The sequence below is a fragment of the Enhydra lutris genome, unplaced genomic scaffold, assembly GCF_002288905.1.
Source record: "Enhydra lutris kenyoni isolate GAN:26980312 unplaced genomic scaffold, ASM228890v2 scaffoldscaffold7, whole genome shotgun sequence".
NCBI lineage: Eukaryota > Metazoa > Chordata > Mammalia > Carnivora > Mustelidae > Enhydra > Enhydra lutris.
Window position 1 is genome coordinate 29248418 of NW_019154091.1, and position 15364 is coordinate 29263781.

At 41.0% G+C, this 15364-nt stretch overlaps 1 protein-coding gene across 1 annotated transcript in view; it reads left to right on the plus strand.

The window, feature by feature from the left end:
* Positions 1–1045, plus strand: part of LOC111141998 (zinc finger C3H1-type containing) — a 51718-nt gene extending 50673 nt beyond the window's left edge. Inside the window, exon 35 of the mRNA XM_022494919.1 lies at positions 77–1045. Coding sequence (XP_022350627.1) covers positions 77–214 — 138 coding nt within the window. The 3' untranslated portion in view covers positions 215–1045. The remainder of the gene's footprint in view (positions 1–76) is intronic.
* The last annotated feature ends 14319 nt before the right edge of the window (positions 1046–15364 follow it).

Consider the following 15364-nt stretch of genomic DNA (forward strand, 5'->3'; position numbering starts at 1 on the left):
ATGTGCCATATCCATTGATGTGGTGATGCTCAAAATCTAGCTAAGTCTTACTTCTGTGCTTCCCTGTCTTTTACAGCAACTCTTGTTTGAAGCATCAGAAGGAGGTAAAACTGATAACCTGAGAAAACTAGTTTCCAAGTGCCAAGAGATTGGAGTCAGCCTAAATGAGCTCTTAAATTTAAACAGTTACAAAACAGAAAGCAAGAATCACTGAACACTGGGTGCAGTCAGTTCTAAGTCCTTATAATAATTGCCAAAATTATTTGAATGATCCTTCAAGATTAGGCTGATCCCTGGCTAAGGTCTGTGTAAGGCAGACAAGCATTACTGATCATATCAAGTCCCCTACAATATACTATCCTCAAAACCGGAAGCAATGAACATGACCCTCTTCAGTTGGATAAATGAACTTCCTGTTTGGCCTACTTCTGGGCCCTGCCAGATTCTCATAACATCATGTACGTAAGTATAGTTCCTCAAAGTGACTGACATTTATTTTAATTTTGCTTTGTTTTTGTTTTTATTTTTTACTTTTCCCCTTTCTTTACGTTGTGCTATTCCTGATTCACTTGACACTCTCTGATGCCTGAGAGATTCTTGTTTGGGATTTAATTTCCAGGGCTGTGTTTACAGTAAAATGAAGGCAGTCCCTTTTAGTTCTTCTTTAAACCTTTTGAGATTCTTCATTTCAGGATTTAAAACTTAAGCAGTCCATCTTAAGGAAAGTGTAACTGCCATGGCCACAAGTCTGCTAGTTGCACTTGAATGCTCTAACAGGGTTGTTAATTGCCCTTTCTACGTTCTGGACTCCTTGCCGAGACTGTTTAACTTGAAGATTAAAGAAACTATTGCAAATGCCAGTGCATCAGAACCTAAGAGTGGTCAAATATTATGTGCAATTTTTTTGTAAAGAAATTTTAATTTATAATAAAGTTTAACAGTTTAAAGAACAGTTAATATTTGAACTGCTTTGTATTGAAATACTACTTTGTAGTATTAAAATTGTTTATAAACAAAATATTTTTAATATAAGTTAACTTTCTAAAAAATGTTGCTGTCTTTATTCACTTTTCACACTGTGGTGGGAAAGGGTTAAAGTAGGAGATCCGGATTTTCACTGTAACTATATCCTAACCTGCTTTCCTATAAAAACAGTCTTGTGACTTTTTCATTCATGACAGGATAGGTTCTGTTCTGTTTTGAGGACAGTGAACAAATAGATTTGCATTACTGTTTCCTCATTCTCAAGACCCAGTGTTTAGAAAGTATTTCCCAATTGTAGTTTGAATGATTTGCTTAGTGACGGGCTTTCTTATACTCACTATCAGTGTGACCAAATACAAAGGAGACCTTGCACTTTTTTTTTTCCCTCGTCTCTTGTCCATGGTTTGCACTTGGTAGAAAATTGTTTAATCACACACAAACACAAACACACACACATATAAACTTTCACAAATCTGTTGTTATAGCCACAATTCAATCTAACTGTTTGAGGCAGAGCAACAACCCCCTTGAAATAGCAGGCAAATTTGTATATCTTGTACATTCGTATAATGCTTAGTCAAAATAAAACCATGTTTTGAGGCCCCACTGTGTGCCTACCAGATGGTGCCTATTTGGCAAGTTAGTGCTGTTGGGTGCGGTCGGGAACAAAACCCACTTGTTTAGTGTTTTTCATTAAATCAAAAAGAGGCTGATTGATTTTTCTCTAAAACCAAAGAAAGTTGGGTAGAAGATTATATTCTTCCATTTTATGCATTTAACTATTTAAGCTTGAAAGCTTTTCCTGCTCTATTATTTGAAAACCATTGTTAGGTGATTAGAAAAATTTTTCCAGTCTGTTCCCTCATAGTGTAACAGTTTCGATGTTAGTAGCTGAAGTATCTTAATAGTTTTTTGATTTTTGGGTTTTTTTTATTGAGACAGTGCTGAGTTTTGAACTTTTATATATTCTTAAACTACCATTTGTTGCATTAACAACTCATCAGCAGTAACTTTTACATCTTTTTTAAAAGAATACTTTGCGGGTACCTGGGTGACTCAGTTGGTTAAGCATCTTCCTTCAGCTCAGGTCATGATCTCCGGGTTCTGGGATTGAGCCCCGTGTTGTGCTCCCTGCTCAGTGGGGAGTCTGCTTCTCCCTCTCCCTCTCTTCTTCCCCCCTGCTCATGCTCATTCTCTCTCTCTCTCTCTCTCTCTCTCTAAAAAAGAAAAAAGTATACTTCGGGGGCACCTGGGTAGCTCAGTCAGTTGAGTGACCAACTCTTGATTTTGGCTCAGGTCACGATCTCAGGATCATTGTATCAAGCCCTGTGTCAGGCTCTGCCGTGGGCCAATAGCCTGCTTATTATTCTCTTTCTCCCTCTCCTTTTGCCCACCTCTCTCTAACTCTCTCTCCCTGGGGGGCGGGAGTGGTGGTGAAGAATGCTTTGGTGCATCACATCTAAGGTCCCGTCATGCAGGCTATACACTATAACGACTCCAGGGGTCACCATCACATACTGTGCTTAGTCATGCAGCCAGAGGACCTAGCATATGTAGTTGTTATACTGGTATTATATTGATGTTATACTGATATTTAAAATCAAGAAGCTTGGGGTGCCTGGCTGGCTCAGTCAGTACAGCATGCTTGATCTCAGGGTTGTGAGTTCAATCCCCACATTGGGGGTGGAGTTTACTAAAAAAAAAAAAAAAAAAAGTATTTTACATAAATAAGAAGCTATTTTATAGAAATTCTATTCCTTTTAAGATACCCTCTTATGTCACCCTACCTGTTATCTTACAAATCCACTTTCACCTCAAAAAAAAAAGTAAGCACTGCTTATAGGTGAGGTATATGTATATGTTTTGGTCATCCTTCCATATTCATTTTTATCTGTTTTTTAATTAAGTGCTTTCAACATTAAATAATTAGAATATTAAAACTTGGGGTTAAAGTTGATGAAGGTACTGTGGTAGGATAAATACGATATTTAGCATGCTGTATGACTTAAAGTCTTTGGGCAGAGAAGTGGCATACAGTGAGGAAAAATTAGTCATTGAGAACTGCAGTTCTTTGCATTTCCTTACTCCCACCGAGGGGGTGGGAGCAAAATACAAAAGAGGCATTTTAGACTTTGGGGTTTTATCTCTGGTAAAGAAAGTGGTGTGGCATATTGCGGTGTATTTTTATGTGTTTTCCTTCATTTTAGAGAACAGCCTAATATTTCTATTTGCCTTTTAACGGAAAGTGGACCTTGTAACATTGTTGTCACTGGATTATCTAAGGCGGTTTGCTTTCAATTAAAGGGCATATAAACCTACATCATAAAGCAAGCAAGAATCTCCAGGTGCAACATCTAAGAGCTAAAGGCACTAAGCAGACAAGCAAAAGGTGATTAAGACTGACAACAAATGTAGAGAGACTTTATTGAAGATTGTAGTTCAAATATTTATTTTTCAAGGTTGTTGAAAAAGTAGGAACATGTGGTTGTACTACAAAGCAGGGCCACTCTTGCTTAAAGCTGTCATGTGTTCACAGATAAATCATAATTTCCTTAGTCCGCTTCCATATCTGTGTGTTCACATCAGTGTGAGGGAAGAATGGAGAAATGTAATTTTAGAACCTTTTAGATTTGGGTATTATGCCTGCAAATGTATCCTGGCCCCTCAGTACAAATTAACAGTAATTATACAGAGCATTTTGGAATAAAAACTGTTAAGAAGGCAGACTTCCAAGGAGCACTTTTGACATCGTTTCTTTTTTGTCCCAATGTCACAGTTTCACAGTTGGGTCTCTTACCTTTGTCTTCCCAAGCTGTGGTGCCTAATGTAGGTGGTAGACCTGAGCTGGAAAACAGTTTTTCTTTTATTTATTTTTTTAGGGCTGTATCCCATTTACCACCAAGAAGTCTTCCTCACTTTCTGCAGGTATTCTTCAGTTGTGCATTTATTATTTTGGGAGCCAGTGGACAGCCATGTAAGGACGTTGCTGCCCTGCCTTCATTCCCATGGCCTGCCACCACTCACTCAGCCTCCTCAGTAACAGTTATGCTGTACTTTTTGAGTCCGACTTGACTGAGGTGTCTGCAGTCAGTGTGAAAAGAGTTTCTTTTTTATTTCTCTGGCATCTTTGAGGTAGATGATAGCCGTGTCTGTCTTTCGTGATAGTAAAATGGTTGTAGAATTTGTCTCCACTCTTCATTTCATTCAATCCTTACATGAGGGACCATACAAGTTTTCAGAGACCTCACAGAACAGAATCACACTTTTTTAATTTCAGAATCAATTTGAGGGGCACCTGGGTGGCTCGGTTGTCTGCCTTCTGCTCAAGTCATGGTCCCTGGGTCCTGGGATTGAGCCCTGTGTTGGGCTCTGTGTTCAGCAAGGAGCCTGCTTCTCCCTCCCTCTCTGCCCCTCCCTGCCTCTGCCTTGTGCCCTCTCTCAAATAAATAAAATCTTTAAAAAAAGGGTGCCTGGATGGTGCAGTCCATTTAAACGTCTGCCTTCCGCTCAGGTCATGATCTCAGTGTCCTGGGATTGAGCCCCGCATCAAGCTCCCTGCTCAGTGGGGAGTTTGCTTCTCCCTCACTCTCCCTCTGTGCTCTCCCTGCCCCCCAAAAAAATCCTAAAAAAATCAATTTGAACTTTGTGTTAGATATATAAAGATGAAAAAAGAGGCCACTAAATCTAACAAGAGTATGTGCTAAGGAAGCATCTTTTTAAAAAAAGATTTGACTTATTTGTATAAGAGATGGTGGAGGAGGTGGGGCAGAGGGGGAGGGAGAAGCAGGCTCCCCACTGAGCAGGGAGCCTGATGTAGACCTTAATCCCAGGAACCTGAGATCATGACCTGAGCCAAAGGCAGATGCTTAATCAACTGAGCCACCCAGGTGACCCCCTAGGGAAGCATTTCAAAGGGGCTCCAAGTTTGGGCTGGGAAAGGTTGGGAAAGTCTTCCTGGAAGTAAATTACCGGTGAAATCATAAAATAGGAAAAGTTAAGGCCAATATTTTTTGAAAATTACATGGTACTTACACCTACATATTATAGGATTTGCACGTTTAGAAACCTGTGCATTATTTTTTAAGATTTTTATTTATTTATTTATTTGACACGAGTATAAGCAGGGGGAGCAGCAGAGGGAGAGGGAGAAGCAGACTCCCCTCTGAGCAAGGAGCTCAATGCTGGGCTCTAGTCCAGGACGAGCTGAAGGCAGATGCTTAACCGCTGAACCATCCAGGTGCCCCAAAACCTGTACCATTTTTTTTAAAACTTCCTAAAAAGCTGCTTCAACTTTGTACTAATTTATTCACAACAGACTATTTGTTGGACATGACAACAGGTAGGACATGTAAATCTCCATACTAACCACATCTGTCCATCTTGGGGCATGTTGTGCTTCCAAATCCACGTGAACATGCTGAATAGAAGTCAGGCTTATCAGGGCCCAATTTAAACAGCCTCGATGTGGGGAGTCTGATTGGAATTACAACTGCTGCTACTGGCTTTCTTTACTCTTTTTTTCCTTAACTCCTTCAGTAATGCATGAATGAAATGTTACTCTGAACAAAGACTAGTATCTGCAAATACTGCAGAGCCCTGTCCAATCCCAGTCAAGGCTACAAAGCTCTGTTCCGTGACTGTCTTTAAGACTTACCGCTGTTTCTCTATAGAAGAACTACCTGGAGATAACCCAGCTTTTAATGCTTTAAACTGATTTTTCCAAATGACACATTTTAGCCCAACACAAGAACTGTTTCAGTCAGTGTGGAACTCAGTAATGCCAGGAATGAAATAGTTCAGCTGGGGAGCAAAAAATTTTACATGAGCTTAGAAGAAATACGTGCTCCCTGGTTTTCTTCAAGAAAGCAGAAGATCTGTACTACTGGAAGCAAATTTAATTGGTCTTAAGTGTTGTGACTTCGATATGAGTGCTGGTGGGCCGGAATTTTTTTTCCTCCAGTTTAAAGGTACAACTTACTGCATAGAAGACAGTGGAGAGAGGGGCGCCTGGATGGCTCTGGGTTAAAGCCTCTGCCTTTGGCTCAGGTCATGATCCCAGTGTCCTGGGATAGAGCCCTGCATTGGGCTCTCTGCTCTGCAGGGAGCCTTCTTCCTCCTCTCTCTCTGCCTGCCTCTCGGCCTACTTGTGATCTCTGTCAAATAAATAAATAGAATCTTAAAAAAAAAAGTGGAGAGAATATTAAGAATGTGTGTCAGTTGTTTCACAAACACCATAGAATAACAAATACTTTACTTTTATGGAAGATGTTAATAAATTTGAGGGGCCACCCAAAATATAGATGAATGCGACTCTTCAAAGGGCCATCTTCTATGAATTAAGTAAAGGCCTAACTCCCAATAAGACAACTGTTCGCACAGCTCTTCTAAAAGAAAATGCTGCATTTGCCCTTGGTAATTTAAAAACTTCAGGATTATCAACTGCAGCCAAAATCAAAAGTGGGTTCACAATATTGTTTCGTCAGTCAAGCAAATTAAATCTTGCAAATGTTCTTCTTACCTAGTGATGTAAGCATTATGAGAGAGAATGGTAGCCAGTAGCCTAAGGGAGCTGAACCAATTAGGAAGAGAGAGAGGACTGGGAGCTGTTTGCATTAATGGAGGTAATCAGGACATCTGTTGCCAAGGCCAAAACAAACACTAAACTTAGCACATCATACACTCAAAATTATGACTGCCTGTGGATAGATTTGACGTTTCATACTGGTCAAAATGGAGCTACAAAGAAATAGTTTCAAGAGTATGAACCAATGTGAGTAATGGGAATAAAAGCACATATCTAAAAGATCTGGATGTGATTTAGCTCTACCATTAACTAGCTGTGTAATCATGACAGGTCATTTCATTTCTTGTCTGTCTCCACATACACAAAATATGGAAGTATGTGCATTTACTTCAGGGGTGTTGAGAGATTACATAGTAGAAATTATCTTTTAAAAACAAGTAATATTTTGAATTTGGGATCATTATCCAAAATTCTGAGGGCACAGATGCTGCAAAAATAAGTTTGCTTTTTTTTGGACATAATTTCATTACTGTCCGTTGGAGCATGTGACCATACAAATACTCAAGCATGAGTTAGTTGTCTCCAAGCAACACAATAGAAAGCACTACCATTTAAATTCAGTGGTGTTACTGCCCAAAATAACAGGTGAAAAAACTATCCATTAGCAAATGGTCTTTACTTCAGGTTAAGTCAGAAGAGATCAATATGAAGGTCCTGTCCTTTTCGGTTTTGAGGTTTCTCAGCATGCTAGTGGGCTTTTTTGGTGGTGTAATGGGGGATAAAGACTACTTAATTCAAGACCCTGTTTTCACTTCTTGATCGGTGTAGAAAGAGCATTCACTGCTAATTTAAGTATAGTTAGCTAATAATCCTAGCCACCTTCCACTTTTTACTGGAGTTGCCTATGAAGGGCGTGGAACTAGTGACCAGTTCCAGCTTACTTATTCTTGCAGGCCAGGAGTAATAAAATGACCTAATCAGGCGAGAGTCTGCATGATCCCCAAGCTGGAAGACAACCCTCCAGGAACATACTTTAAAGAAAAGGGAATTGTCTTTTTTCTTTGACCATAATTTTACCCTCTACTGTAATGAACCCAATCCCGGTGGAAGCTCTGGTCGCAGTAGTGGAAAGAGGAAAAAAAAATCCGAGAATGTGTAACAGAGGGTAATTGGTAGCATTCACTTTAGGCCATTGATTAATGCGCTACCAAATAAAAGCAATGTGATGTAGTGGGGGAATAAAAAGTATGAATCAAAGTAGCCAAGAACAAAATCCAGGACTTTCAGTATGTTGCAAATGAGCCTTCTGCGTCAGGACTGACAAAAATGAAAATAACGGCGACTTAAACAAGTAGAAATTTCTTCGGTAAAAATCCAAGGAGATAGGCTGACTGGCATGGCACTCCATGGTGATAGAATCTTAGACACCTTCCTTCTTGCTGCTCTGTCCTGTGTGACCTCCATTCTCAAGAGGGCTGCCACATGTAATTCTGCTGGTCATTTCCTGCACATGGCCAAAAGGCTGAAATAATAGGGGTTGGAATTAAGCCCATGGTCAGCTTACCAAGCATCCTAGGGCACTGGCAGAGTCAGCCTGGAGAAAGGAGGACCTTTTTCTAATTCACACAAAGGGATCAGCTGGACCCGAAGTTCTGTGGGAAGTTGGGCCTTTCTCTAAACTGGGTAGCAGCACTCCAGGTGGTGGTCTTAATTCAAGATGGCTTTTCCAGTCCCAGCCCTTTTGTTCACATTACATTTAGCAGGAAAGAAGAACGAGGAGAACAAACTTCCTCTCTTCAGGCTACTTCCCAGAAGTTGAACATAACCACATCTGCTTCTGTCTCATTGTTTAGAACATAGACGCTTGGCCACTTCAAGGGAGGCTGAGATATTCAAGCATAAATAACAGAATACATATTTGGGGAAAGCTAAACATCTCTGCCACACCACCATGAAAGAGTAAACAGACTATAGGATGAGGTTAGTGACTTTCTAATGGCAAAAACTATCTAGTGGCAAACCACTAAAATCCCTTCCAGTTCTACAGTCCTACTCTATAAATCTTCAGTTTGGTATAGAAAAGCAGAAAGTATGTTTCCCAGACTTAGCTGGTCAATGTAGGTTCAGGGCTGGGCATTCAATAAGCTAATGCTTAACTGAGGCCTTACTTTGTTAAAAGCTTGAGGTTTATGAACTTTTTAAAATTCTTACAACCCTATGAAACACTGTTATAATCCCCATTTTACAGATGATAAATGAAGTCAAGCGAGGTTAAATAACTAAGTCACCAACACAGTAAATGACGAACCCAGGAAGTTGGCTCCTGAGTGCGTGCCCTTAACTTGCAACTGAAAGCGATAATGTGAATTTAGTTGGTCCCCTGAGAAGCAGTCTTGGTTGGAGCCTTTGAGGGAATTATTGGGAAGAGATCTTTCTTCTTGTTGCTAAGCTAGTAGAAAGTAAGCCTGGAGCTGTGATAGCTACCTCAGCACAGCACTGTGAGGGCCCACGGGGAGTGAGGCCCCAGAGGAAGTCCAAGCTGAGGGTGGAAAGAGAGCTATTCTACGTGGCAACAGGATTCACTGTGCCTGAAACCGGATACCCCTGGATTTTTCAGGTATTTAAAAGTTTTCATTCTCATTCCCTCCCCCACTCCCCACACCTTTTAAAAATGAACTTCTGAAATTCAATAGAGGTTCCAGTCCTCTGACAACACAGCAGGTTAACCAAATTCAGCGAAGCGCCTGTGAACCTGTTCCTGGAAAACATAAGTAGCATCACTGATTAAAAACACTGAGGACAGAAAATAGAGTAGGTTCACAGCCACATGAATGAAGCAACTTAAGCAGTAACTTTTTGTTGAAGTTGAGGGCGCTGGAAGAATGGAGAGCCGGAGAGTTGCATATTTGGAGATGAAGGCACTGAGGGTGAGAAGACAGACTCTTCAGAGAGAAAATTATGTCTTAGTGCTTAAGATCTCGGTGCTCCGAATTCAACACCCAGCTACATGACCTTGGGAAAGTTCACTTAACTCCTCTAGGCCAGCATTTCTTTATTTGTGAGATGAGATTGATATTAGTAGTGATCTTACTTGGCTCATAAAGATAATAAGATCATACAAGTTAAGAGCTTTAGAACAGTGCCTGGAACACAAAATAATAGCATTAGCTAGCCAGAGCAGATGTGATTTTAGAGGCAGTTTGAAGAGGAAGCCTCAGCAATGTGGGGTAGGGCAGCAGTTCAGCATAACAAGAAGAAGGCTTATGTGTATGTGTGTGTTGGGCAGGGGGTGGGGGGGGTGGGGGGTTGTCTAATTACTTGATAAAACTTCCTAAGAGGAAGATGAGAAGAACAAATTGGGACAAAGAAAGTGGAATAATGAAGTAAATTACTATTATCTATATTATTGCTGTTAGGTTAGTTTGGACCTATATTTATTTGGCAAAATAAAGTCTAATGAAGGCTTGGAAACAAAATGGTGCTGACAGATGGGGCTGGCACTTGCAAAGAGATGAAAAGAAAGCACGGCTTTTTCAGTTGGAGATTCCCCAGCATGGGGAAGGCACTAAAGAGATTGCAGTGATCCTCAGTGTGGTTCTAGATCTAGACCATCAGGAACATCTGGGAACTTGTTAGAAATGCAGGATCTCTGGCCCCACCCCAGACCTACTGAATTAGAATCCGTATTTTAATAAGAAACCAGGGTGATTTTATGTATATGAAAATTTGAGAAGCCCTGCTCTAGGGTAGAGAGAAATACACGGATTTTTATCTTTTAAAATACAAAAGAATAAGAAATGTAGTCTGAAATCATTGGAGTATCTATTTAAATATCTGGAATATGGTGGCTGCAAGTTGCATAGTTTTCTTCAGGCTCTGTCATTATGAGGTGTGTACCTACCAGGTTTCAGAAAACAGTACTGACCATGCATATACATCGTCATCAGTGCTCTTTTCTAGAACTTGCTAAGGAATATTTCTGGCTCCGCTCTCTAGAGTACTTAAATCTTTAAGTACTCTAGAAATTTAAGTGAAAGAGAATTCCTTGTTTATTCACAGGAACATTGTATTAGTGATGTATTGCTATGCAACAAGTAACCCCCAAAGCAAACAGTTTATAACAACAGACTTTTGTATCATAGTGTCTCTGGGTCAGGAATCCATCAGGACCTAGCTGGGTGGTTAGGTGGTTTGGCTCAGGGTCTCGTAAGAAGTTGAACTGAGCTGTTGTCTGGGGCTGCAGTCAGTCATCTGAGGCCTAACTAGGGCTAAAGGATCTTCCAAGCTTGCTCACATAGTTGTTTGCAGGCCTAGGTTTCTTACCACTTGAATGTCTCCATACACTGCCTGAGTGGCTTCATGCCTGGCAGCCGGCTTCCCCAGAATGAATGAGCCAGGGAAGAGAGTGACCCACAGAGACAGAGACAGACAGGATCAAAACATGGAAGTTGAAGTCTTTTATAACCTAACACTGGAGATGATGTGCCATCACTTCCGCCATATGCTATTGGTACTAAAGAGATTGCAATCTCTTTAGTACCACAGACCAACCTTGGTGCAGTACGGGAGGAGATTATCCAAGGGTGTAAATATCAGCAGGTGAAGATCATTGAGGGGCCATCTTGGAGCCTGGCAACTACAGTGGTGAAGGAAGTTCTTCCATATGAGTAGTGAAACCCATCAGTAGCTCTGGGTACAGCTTACACAGCTAGGAGCCTCTGCAGTCTCCATGGATAGGAGGGAGCACAAACAATAAATGACCTGCGGATCTCACACCCGTGTTTGAACTACTTCAAGGGCTACTGATTCAAGCACAAATGGATTTTAGTTCTAATTGGATGGGGAAAAGAGGGGGTCTCTAGAAGCAGAGAACACCTATTCAGTTGAGACAGCCTTTACATTGCAAAAAATTTGGATCCAGAGTGGTCCCAGCAGTTCTTTAACTCATAATTGTATCAAAAAGTGGGGAAGAATGTTTTACCTGAAAATAGCCAAACTGATTTCTCCAAATAGGCCATACTCATCATGCATAATGACCTTCCCACATCAAAGGTTGGCCTTTTTGATCTAGAGCCAAAGAAGCAGTTAATGATGAGTATAACCAAATGGAGAAACTTCTGCAACTCCTCTTACCAGCAGGCCAGCAGATGAGAAAAAAAATTGTCACTTTGGTATCATTTCCCTTTAAAATGAGACTATATCCTTTTGCTTCAGGTGATGCCACCTCCTTCTTAAGCAGCTCTGTGTCTCTTTCTGCAATCTCCTACATTGGACCAAGCATATGGTCAACCCAACTTACTTTATATCCCATTGTCCATAAACTATAAAAATTTAAAAAAGCTTTATAGAGGAGCTATTGTCCATCTCCACTAAATTTTGATCAGGATACATGCCTCTAGACACACATGACAAATATTTAAATATTTAAACTTTATTTTTCATTACAAAGATGTTCAGAAGAAAAACTGGATATTCCAGAGATTGTAGCAGGCAAAATCCGCTGCGCAATCTTTTTCTTTTTTTTCTTTTTTTTTTTTTATTTTAAAGATTTTATTTATTTATTTGACAGAGAGAGATCACAAGTAGACAGAGAGGCAGGCAGAGAGAGGGAGGGAAGCAGGCTCCCCGCCAAGCAGAGAGCCCGATGCGGGACTCGATCCCAGGACCCCGAGATCATGACCTGAGCCAAAGGCAGCGGCTTAACCCACTGAGCCACCCAGGCGCCCCTCTTTTTCTAATTATTATAACAAAGCAACACATCAGGAATTTTCATTTTTCCACTGGACACCTGGGTGGCTTGGTTGTTAAGCGGCTGCCTTCAGCTCAGGTCATGATCCCAGGATCCTGGAATCAGGCCCCACCTCGGACTCCTTGCTTGGCAGGGAGCCTGCTTCTCCGTCTCTCTCTGCCTGCTGCTCTGCCTGCTTATGCGCTTTCTCTCTGTCAAATAAAAAATAAATAAATAAAAAGAATTCTCATTATTCTCATTTTTCCATTGGAAAATAAAGTTACGTTAATCAGAAACAATGACAATTTGGTCTACTTTAGATCAAAGTCCCCTCCATAACCCAGAGGGCCAATTCTACTCTTGTTAAGACAAAAGCCTTGGGTAAAAAATATGAGAGTATTTTTTTCTTCTTTTTTGTGGATCATTTCCTTATTGTGGCTTCCAATAAACCTCTCAGTGGTTAGCAAGTTTTGACCAAAATGTCAAGCAAGGTCTTTTTCTACTGTGGAATGGAGATTTAAACTTTGAGGACTTAATCAGATAGGTATCAGATCAACATGAGCTGCAAATCCCTCCAGTGAAAACAACTTTTCCAATAACGAATATAGCTTTGTGCCCCATTTTACTCTCGATTTTTACAGTTAATTAGAAAATGCACTTTGTTGACAGATGCACTATACTGTGAGTATTTTCTTAACCCCATTTTTTAGTGAGTAGTCTTGAAAGGAAAGTGAAGAAACTTGCCCACTATTAAACATTAGGGCTGGGACTTGCACCCAGGGCCCCCCGGCTTCAGGATCTGCATGCTCACTTTGTTACACTCCTCCATGTGGCCACTCAATGCATGTTCGCTAAATAATTGACTTAAGTTAATGCGTGCTACACAAATTCTTTGTAGAGAAATGCTAAACAAAGGATGAAGATGTTTGTAGAGTTTTATAAATATTTCTCTTAGTCAATGCGTTAGCCAACATATTCAGTCACTTTTCTTTAATTTGAAATAAATTTTCTCCTGTCTGCCTCTATTACCCCCTCCCCTTTCTCTACACTCAGGATAGCTACTTTCCTTTTCCCTTTGTTTCCCATTCTCCCTTGCCCTAGCAGTGTATAGTTCGATTCCCCCTAAACATCTAGCTCCCGTGGGCAGGAGCGGGTGGTGGTTCTCAAACGTGGCTTGTGAGCCTGCATCAGAATCACCTGGAAGGCCAGTTAAAACACAGATGGACGGACTCCAGGCCCAGAGTTTCTCATTCACTTGGTCTGGGGTGAGGCCTGAGAATATTAATTTCAAAGTTCCTAGAGACCATACTTTGAAAATCACTAGTGTAGCTATTCAAAGAAATACCTCTGAGACTCATCTTTACTATATATTAGGCAAGTGATCAAACATTTGTTTGATCAGAACTTTGTGGGGCTCCTGACTGGCTCAGCTGGTAGAAGCATGGGAGTGTTTCTCAGGGCTATAGGTTCAAGCCCTTTGTTGAGTGTAGATTACTTATAAAATAAAATTTAAAAAACCCAACGACTTTGGACTACAGCTTCCTCATCTATAAAATGGGGATGACAACAAGACCCATCTCATAGGCTTATCTCCTAATTAAATGAGGTATTGTACTTAAAAGTACCAGATGCTGCCTGGCATAGTCGGGTCTCCAAAAATAGTTAACTATTGTTACAAGCTGGCTTTTCCAGATGTACTCACCCTTAAAACACATTTAATACTAAAATAATAGTTGTTAGCAATTTTAAAAAAAGTATTTCTTGATATTCTCAGTAGGGAAGTTTTTTCTTCTGTCATGATCCTGGCCTCTCAGCCAACTTCTCTCAGGAGAGTAGGAGAGATAAATCTTACTGGAGAAAGTCCAGGAGAGGCATCTGGCCAGCTTGTGTAATCCCTTTCCTCTCTTTTTAAAAAATTTGGAACTAGTCTGTCCAGAGGAACCATCAGTTCTGCTGCTCCCTGAAGTAATAGAAAACCTGTTCTCCATGTGGCGAGGCTATGGTCATCTAGCGCTGCCTGTATCTGGGAAAAGAATACGCTAATTCTAGAAAGCTCGCTTGCTGAGATTCTTAAGACACATTCTGCAATATTAAGTTTATTTTTAAAAAATGTGACAGATTGATCCGTATCTGCTTTATTTTTTCTTATTTCTCACTTCCTTAGAACTCAAGCTGAGAGAAAGTGTGCCACTCCTTGGAACTCTTCAAATGCAGTATGAGGGCTGGGCCTTCAGCTACGTAGTGTTTTGGCCATGGCCCATTACCAAGGTTCATCGAGTCTGTGTCTACAGACGAGTAAATGTTTTTATGCAGGCTGCACTGATATTAAGCAAGATGGGACGTTCGAAGGCTGAGGAAAGCCTGGACTTTTGGAATCATGGCATCACAGAGCCTTCTGGTTTCTGGTTCTCTTCCTGTTGGTCCTGGGACTATTTCCAGAAGCTGTGCTTGCCGTAGGGGAACAGCTTTGCAAAGGTGGAATAAAACTGCCCAGATACACATAGCTGATACCCTCTCCTGAGGGGACAGCCACACACGGTGTTGTTGGTCACAGCCCTGCTGGTGAAGCCAAAAGGACTGAGTTAAAAGAAATGGTGAAGGCTGGGGTTGGGCTGGTGGAGGATCATATCCTAAGCCCCCTCCTGCCCTTTCCTTCCACATGCAGATAGTGAGTGGCACGAACAGAACATACTCCTGGCAGCCTTCCATCCTCTCACTGCCTTGTCTTGGAGGGAGGGTAAATGAATTAGCTATTAGAACTTATGAGAACTCAGTCTTTTCTTCCCTCAGCTAGTGCCCTCTAGAAGGTTCTGCTCTTCTGTGCTTTTATTTCACACCCTCACGTGGGGAGATCGGTGTCGGGCCAGTGTGGCCTGTGACTCCGTGGACATGTCTGAACTAGGCAGGTATTAGGAAGTATTAGGGAGCCTTAGGTATTAGGGAGCCTCCTTGTCTGCAGATGAAAGCCCTGCTGTCTTTCCTCAGCTTTATCAGCAATAAAGGTGATGTTTGACCTTCAGCTGCCTTACTCCTTGTCCTGGTTTTCAACAGGTTCCAAACAAAGGCCAGGAAAAAGTTTTCTATTTATTGAAACTTCCCAAACACCAAACAATAGTTAAGCATTTATT